This window comes from Panulirus ornatus, chromosome 52 (genome assembly GCF_036320965.1).
Source record: "Panulirus ornatus isolate Po-2019 chromosome 52, ASM3632096v1, whole genome shotgun sequence".
NCBI classification, from domain to species: Eukaryota; Metazoa; Arthropoda; class Malacostraca; order Decapoda; family Palinuridae; genus Panulirus; species Panulirus ornatus.
This window is the reverse complement of record NC_092275.1, coordinates 6,675,657-6,684,206: the sequence shown is the minus strand read 5'-3', so window position 1 is coordinate 6,684,206 and position 8,550 is coordinate 6,675,657. Positions and strand designations below refer to the sequence as shown.

General features: G+C 36.4%; 1 protein-coding gene across 3 annotated transcripts; it reads left to right on the top strand.

Moving 5' to 3' along the window:
• Positions 1 to 217: 217 nt before the first annotated feature.
• On the top strand, positions 218 to 7,433 carry LOC139765017 (uncharacterized). 3 transcript variants are annotated; one of them, XM_071692089.1, is made up of 2 exons: positions 218 to 300; positions 4,596 to 7,433. In XM_071692089.1, the coding sequence occupies exon 2, from the start codon at positions 4,617 to 4,619 to the stop codon at positions 7,179 to 7,181; it is 2,565 nt and encodes an 854-aa protein (XP_071548190.1). In that variant the 5' UTR covers positions 218 to 300; positions 4,596 to 4,616; the 3' UTR covers positions 7,182 to 7,433. The 3 variants fall into 3 exon arrangements, with proteins under 3 accessions (XP_071548190.1, XP_071548188.1, XP_071548191.1); XM_071692087.1 differs by lacking the exon at positions 218 to 300 and adding an exon at positions 460 to 866; XM_071692090.1 differs by lacking the exon at positions 218 to 300 and adding an exon at positions 460 to 979.
• Positions 7,434 to 8,550: the final 1,117 nt, after the last annotated feature.

The window sequence follows — 8,550 nt, the reverse complement described above, 5'->3', positions numbered from 1 at the left end:
TAGCATTAAACACTATCATTTGAGATTTAGGTTTAATCAATATGGAAATTAGTTCAAATTATCATCAATTGGTGAAAAATAATTCGTGGTATTACCAAGAGACAGACCCATTTCATAAAAATCTTAAATATTGATTTTATATCTTTGTCATGATATGTATATCGGTGGTAAATCCCACAGAATATTCTAAAGATTTGTATGACAATTTGTTTTAGGCTTTGAATCTCCAGGATGAACTGCAAGAATCGTCGACTTCTGGGTCAAATGTTTGGAAGCTGCCATTCGTAGTTATTTTATAAGGTAAATGTTCATTCTCCCCTCATTATTTGGATGTATTGCATATAAGGCATCTGTTGTTCAAATATATGTGAAAATCTCAGATGTGGAAGCATAAGGAATATTGTTAGGCCCAATGATGTCTACTCGACTTTGTAAAATATAAACAAATCTTGGCATACGGGGAACATTTTAAGGATTTATTTTGGTGTTCAAGAAGCTTTGTGATCATGTTTTTGTCATATGTGAATGGTTTTAGGTGGCATATATATATATATATATATATATATATATATATATATATATATATATATATATATATATATATATGATGGAATATGTTTGTTGTAATAGGACTGAGAAAGTAGCTTTTGAAATGTTGTATAAACACATGGTTCCTCTCAGAACACTTGTGGGGAAGTCATATGTATGCCTCAGTTCGACCTTTGTAAGGGACTCAGGGTTGATTCGGCCAGAGGTTTCTGTTGGTGATCTACAGTTGACCCTAAAGAAAGCATTGGCAGCCTAAGTGTTCCTTTAGCCCAGTAGGCAGCCAGTCTCACCCCAGCTAACGCCAAAATTCAGAGATGGTAGAACCTTGAGTGTTGAAATCAGTTAGAGTAAATAAAAAAAATGCGTCTGGGTCCTGTTCAGTGCAAAGATATCCCCCTGAGGGAGATTCGGGGGAGGGGGAGTTCTGCCAGTAAGTTATTATGATTTGATTCCCATGGCAGCTTAGAAGACATTAATTACTTTGAAGGTTAGGGGAACATCATAAAACTAGCTTTTATAGATTTTGTGAGTTTTGCATGGTTAGGCTTAAGACTTATAGAATTTTCATGAGGGTTGACATGCCTGGAAGTGGTGCCTGTTCCTCCGAGGACATTCGCCTCACAGGGAAATGTTGAAATTAATAATCCACTCCAATTTTCATCAAACTTGAAATCAAGTCCCTGAGCTTCCATTCGACCTTTGGTTAAATTAGGGTAAACGTTGGTCTGGATTGCTTCTTCCCGTAAGTTATTATGATTTGACGCCCTTGGCAGCTTAGAAGATATTAAACGCTTTGAAGGTTAGGGGAACATCATAAAACTAGCAGTTTAAAGGTTTTGTGAGTTTTGCATGGTTAGGCAGATGACTTACAGAAATTTCATATGTTGACATGCCTGGAAGTGGTGCCGGTACCTCAGAGGACAGTCGCCCCACAGGGAAAGGTGGAAATGTATAATCCAGTCTAATTTTCATTAAGTTTTAAAACAAGTCACAGAGCTCCCCCTCAACCTTTGGTTAGATTAGGGTGAACATTGGTCTGGATTGCTTCTCTAGGGTGCTGGTAGCACATTGCCTCCCCATCCAATAGAGGCACACAAGTTGCTTTGTTATTTTATGGAGGCACACTTATGTGAATGCTTTTGTTCATTAGTTATGTTGAGTTAAGATTAAGGAGGGATAAGGGTAGAATGCTTGAACTAAGGTAAAATCACGGCTGTAGAAAACCATTTTTGATAACGATAGTTATGATTCTAAAATGAGCAGTAGGTTATTTTTTCTCCGAAAAAGTCTGTTTCAGTAATTTAACAGAAAATAGGTGCACCTGTTCTGGTTAGATTTTAACATGTGGTATCACAGAATTTTGTACAATCTGTAGAGTTAATGGAAAAAGTCTAACTTAGTTTCACATAGAAACTAGCTTCGGGAAATGGCTGCTTTTGTTCAACATGCCTTAAAAAGTTTGTGATTACAGTAGCAAGTGTAGAGCATTATGTTTTATTCAGTGATACAAGAGACAGTGGTAATAGTTATGTCTGTCAGGGAAAATGTAATGTTAATGTAATTGTACATAGGTGAAATAAATATACCATTATATTCATCCACTGCTGGGCATTGTGTTATGTTGTCTATTTGTTGACATTTAGCATCATGTTTGCAATGCATTTTGATAAGCAAGACTGATGTATTTTGACCAGAATATTGAAAGTTAAGAGAATTCCTTTTTGCTAGAGAGGTTAGGTTAGGTTTTCTTTGGTTCTGGTGATTTTTCTTGCAAATGTTTTACCTACTTCCATTTTTTCTTAGGTATATTCCTGTTGCCTTATTTAATATCATTCAGGAAAATATAATGATATATATTTCTGTAATCTAAACCATATAATGCACCTGAAACATTTCCCAAGGATAGATTTGATGCGAAGCTAAAATAGACTTTTACCGAGCTGATATAGATTGTGGAATTTTACCTTGGCTCCTTTTACTGCATGGAGACGAAATTCCCAGAAAGTGGGTAGGATTTGAAGTAAATGGAAATTGTTAGGTAAAACCATTATATGTCTATTGTAAAGACTTTTAAGAAATTGATTTGTACCACTTTTGTGAAAATCCATGTTAGGACATGAACAGGCCAAAATAATTTGCTCTGGGTACTGTGCACCCTTCACAAATTGCCATCCTTTGGACACCTGATGACAAACATCCATCTGGGCTCTGTTCAGATTCAATGGAGCTGTATTTTTTTTTTGAATTGGTGTACAGAATGATTAAAACTCTATAGAATGAATGGAGAGGACTGGAGTTCTAGAAGATATCACATGTTAATTTAAAAGGAATTTGGTAAAGCGTGTGAAAGAAGAAAGCTGAGAGTAAATGTGAATAAGAGCAAGGTTAATAGGTACAGTAGGGTTGAGGGACAAGTTAATTGGGAGGTAAGTTTGAATGGAGAAAAACTGGAGGAAGTGAGGTGTTTTAGATATCTGGGAGTGGATTTAGCAGTGGATAGAACCATGGAAGCGGAAGTTAGTCACAGGGTAACACATCATGGGTATATGGCATGTGTATGAGTAGGAAAAGAGGAGAGTGGATGGTACCAAGGTTAGTCTTAAGCAGGGGTGTGTGATGTCACCATGATTGTTCATTTTGTTTATGGATGGGATATTGAGGTAGGTAACAAAGAGTCTTGGAGACAGTGGTGAGTATGCAGTCTTTGGTGGATGATAAGGCCTGAGAAATGAATTAGTTGTTGTTTATTGATATTACAAGACTGGTGGCAGATTTGAGTGAGAAACTTAATAAGTTGGTGACTGAGTTTGGAAAAGTCTGCGGAAGGAGGAAGTCGAGGTTATTAGGTTTAGCTAGATTGAGGGACAAGTTAGTTGGAATGTATGTTTGAATGGAGAAAAAGTGCAGGAAGTGAAGTGCTTTAGATATCTGGGAGTGGACATGGCAGCAAATGGAATCTTGTAAGCGGAAGAGTCATAGCGTGGTGGAGGGGGCGATAGTTCTGAGATTGGTGAAAAATGCACGGAAAGAGATTTTTGTGTGGGAAGGCAAAAGTAGGTATTTTTGAAGGTATAGTAGTCCCAACAATGTTATTCTTCCCCTTATTTTTTGTTCCCTGTATAGCAAGGTAGCACCAGGAACAGATGAAGAATGGCCTCATTTGTACTCATTCATTGTCTAATTAATATGTATAATGCACTGAAAACCGGAGACCTTTTGTCCAAAGCCACGCCCCCAAAGACCTTTCCATAGTTCCTCCTGAATGCTACATATACCCAGGTTTAATGATACTTATGTTTTTATATTGGTTTAGACGCACAAGGTACATTATACTTATGGGTTTGTTTCAAACTTAGTTTCCACATTGTCATTACTACCAGTTTTCCAGGTCTTCAAAGCATTCTTTAATATTCATGTAGAATCAGATATTCTAGCTCAGTTGACTTCTAGATTTATCTCTTAATTATTCTAATCATCAGTCTTTCCATATTCCTTATCATTAGGTCCATACTGTAATATTTTTTGGGTAAAAAACATAGATGTGATAGGTGTGCATTTTATGGGGGACTTCATTTGCAGGTTGTTGAGGTTTTACACCCTTTTCATTCTGGTTGTCTCTGATATCTTATATTTTATTTTTATTTTTTTACGTTTAGCTTTTAAGTTGTGTCATTTTTGTTATTGTACTTTAATTCCATCCTCATTATTTTCTTGACAACTTATTCCTTATCAACCTTCATGTTAGTCATATCCCTTTCAGTTTGACCAGTAATAGCCATCAGCTGGCACTTTAGCTGATAAAGAGATCAGAACTGGTTTGGATGGAACACATTAGAAAGTCACTCAAAAAGCTAATACAGTTTGAAAAGTGTGCTATGCTTCAAGAGATTTTGCAAGGTCTGGCATCATCAAAATCTAATTGATGTTTGGCTGCATTTTGTTTTTATTTGATGTACTGAAGTGTGTATCAGTATTATATTTAAAAGAATTGAGTAGTGTCATCAGACTTAATTTTCATAAGGGTAATATATTTATTTTTTCCTCAGGTGTTTTGTGTGAATGCAGCCATGCCCAAGTGCGCCCTCTGTCAGGAAGTATTTACCTCAAAAATAAAACTTGTGCAACATTTTGGTGATGCTCACAGCATTGCCAGACAAAGACCCAGACGCTCAAAGGTAACTGAAACTATTAGACGCATTACTGCAGAAGCTGATTATGAGGAAGTTGTTTTACATGATAAGGAAGAAACAAATTTCATTGCTAGCTCAAGACAGCCATTGCTATGCTTAGATTGCGACTGTCAATTTGCTACACAAGCTAGTTTACAAAGTCATCAGTGTAATGTTGAGAGTGATGCAAAGTTCAAGAAGCAGCCAGTTACATGTCAGTACTGTGCACAGAAATGCAAAGATCGCCGTGGGGTTGCAATTCATCAAGCTTTTTGTGAGAAGAGATTGAAAGATAACCCAGATCTGAGGCCTCAGCAGGTGTCAGGAAATAATGTAAATTCATTAAGCACTGGTATGTTAAGCTTACCAACATTGTATGAGTGCCCTGCTGATGACTGTGGGGCAATATTTAAGAACCAAGATCAGTTAGTACGACATATTGAGAGGCATCATTTTGGGGAGGGTATTAGTGTTATTAGAAGTAACACCCCTCCAAGAAGCCCACCTCTTATTCCTCAAACTCAGCTAAACCTACCAACTCCTAAACAGTCAACACAGCCACCTGTAGTGACAGTGACTATGAAACCCCATATTGGTAAAACAGAAGGGTTGCAAGATCTGTCTCTCCTTATAACCCCAACTAAAAATGCAGAAGGAACCCCAGAATTTCTTAGTTGTGAAATTGATGATTATACAGCATCAAAAGGGGAACTGAAAAAAGATTCCGCCAGTATCACTGTGGAAGAATACCAGGCACTAGATGGCGGGTTAGGAGGGAATGGAGAAGCAGTACTGTATGTTACAGAAGATGGAACTGTGCTGCAGGCTTCACAGACAAACTCTCTGTCAGATAATGGTACTTTCCATAATAGTGGAAGAGAGGAAGAGGCATTTTTAATCATTGCAGGTGATGACACTGATGAAGTGAAGCCTGAAAAACGGTTCAAATGTAGTAACTGTCAGCAGTGTTTCACTGACAAAGAGTTGCTTACTGCTCATATTAGAGAAAGACACAAAACAAAAGAAGAATTTCCCAGCATTCAGATTAAAAGTGAACCAGTGGATAGTGAAGATGATGAAATGAAGAGCAGAAATAATGATGAAGAATGGGAACTAATCACAATTGGAAGAAGAAAAAAATTAAGTTTAGATTTTCAGTTTGAAAAGGGAAAACTTGAATACAAATGCAGTGTTTGTAAAAGGCATTTTCTTTCTGAGTTGGGGTACCAGACACATATTAGAACCAAAGAATGTGTGAACAAAAAATTCAAGTTACCCAGAATGTTTTCTTGTCATTTTAAGCAGTGCGATTCCTCATTTTTTAAGCTTACAGAATTACAGAGACATTGGCAGATTGCTCACAAATTTTCAATGGCTAGCAAGAATATAGATTTTGATGATGAAAGAACATTTACAAATTGGTTAGCTGAAGAAGAAGAAAAACACAAAGTAAGATTTACATGTGATGTGAAGCGGCGTAAGCCTCACCGAACAGAACGACTGTTAGTGTGCCACAGGTTCCATCACCTCCGCACAGCAGCTGCGAGGAAAACTGCTAAGAGGGAATACTCAGATAGACATAACTGGATTCATAAAATTCAACCTTGTCTGTGTTTTGCGAGAATGAAGGTATATCAGGATTTTAACAAAGAAACATGTGACTATACAGGGAAAATAAGTGTTGTGTACTACTTTGAACATTCCCATCCTGAAAATGACCTACCACAGGGTAAAGAGGAGATCTTAGATCATATTTTACAGAGGAATAAACGTAACAGAAATAGCCAGTTTCAAGACTTAAAGGGAAATGAAAAACTGCTTCATCGTCAGAAGTTAGAAAAATTTGCTAGATTAGCTGGAAAGGAATACCGTCCTTCTGTTAAAAGTGTGAAAACATCAGATGCTAATCAGAAACTTAAAAGAGAGAGAGATGATCATCCTGTTATAAATGAGGATGATGAAGATCAGATTGCTGCAGTTCATGTTGCTAATAATCTTTTAGGGGGTGATGAACTTTTTGCATCACAAGTAGAAATGGTTTTTGATGGGCAGTTTGATATGGGTCATGAGGTCCTTGCAGGACCAGTAGTTACACACCTGGACAGCATTCCAATATTTAGTAGTGGAAGAGTTGAACAGGGTAATTGTCGGGATAGTGAGGAAGGTTATGACAATGAGAAGAATGATACAGACGTTGTAAGAGAAGGAACAACAATGGAAGCAGTATTACCTGCCAGCACTGCAGATTGGGGAAAACTGTTTGAAATGGTACGATCACGAGTTTCAAATGATGACAGTAGTGCAGTCAAGGCTGAGGCAGCACTAATTCTCCCATATGAAAAAGTTATAGAACTTGTTTCACCCAGTGAACAAATTCCTATTTTTCGACAGTTATGGGAACTGGCATATCCAACCAGTCAATCACAAGATTGCATCCAGTTGGAAATTAGAATGGAGAGTTAATTATTTATATATAGGAGGAAACTAAACTGATTATTTTTAGATTAAAGACCAAAAAATTATGTACACATTGTTTGAATTTTATCAAGCAAAGGTCATAATGAAATTAATTTTTTTACAAATTTTTTAATTTTATGAAGAATTTGTTTCAGCTTGTTAAAATTGACAATGTTTTTAAGAGTAATCAGTAGTAATAGTTTTTATTTTTAAGGTAATTTTTTATGCTATCAAATGATTAATAAAGTATGTTCAAGAGGAGGTTTGTGAATATGGATGCTCATTAAGATCAAAATCGGAGATAAACAAGAATTACCAAATGAGTTGTGAAAATTCATTATTATTCTCACACTCTCATGAGCAATAAGTAAGAAATGTATGTACCAAGTAATACTGAGGAAAAAGCTGAAGTCAGTTATAGAATCATGAAGGGAAGAAAAATTGGGAGTGCACTAAAAAAATCGATGAAGAGTTTAAGCAGTTTAAGCAAAAGGCATGCTAGAAATATGCATGAATGAGTCCTTGTCCTAGTAATGATGATGTAAAGATGTGAAACCCTAGATTGTATAGGTCAGGATAGATTTAAAAAAAAATGGAGAATTTCCACAGAATAGTTGCAATGAAGGGGTTGGGTAAATTGAAGATGTGAGAAGGTTTATTATAAGGTGTGATGAAGACAATAGGGTATACTTGCATTACAGTAGAAGGTATAGGAAGGAGAGAGATGTGGACTAGGAAAGAGATGGATAGATGCATCAGGGTGAGGAATACCTCAGAGGAAAATGTTAGAATGATCAGGGATCTGTGGCAATGGGAGCATTTTGTATAAGGAAGTGGTATGTATGGATACTTTGATCTTAAGTGATGAATCAGTTGTATAAAGTCAGTTTCAAACAAATCCAAAATGGGCAACAATTTAGGTAAATGGAGGCAATATGTGCCATAATGACTTGTACATATTGTTATATATCCAAGATCCAGATTTTTACAAGAAAGAGTAATTAGCAGTTATATAGAAACAATTATGTATTTATCATTATACGTAATTGCCATCTCCTGTGTCAGTGAGGTAGCTCAAGGAAACAGATGAGGAATGGTCATACACACACATACATTTCAACGTATACATACATATATATATATATATATATATATATATATATATATATATATATATATATATATATATATCTTTTTTTTTTTTTTGCTTTGTCGCTGTCTCCCGCGTTTGCGAGGTAGCGCAAGGAAACAGACGAAAGAAATGGCCCAACCCACCCCCATACACATGTATATACATACGTCCACACACGCAAATATACATACCTACACAGCTTTCCATGGTTTACCCCAGACGCTTCACATGCCCCGATTCAAT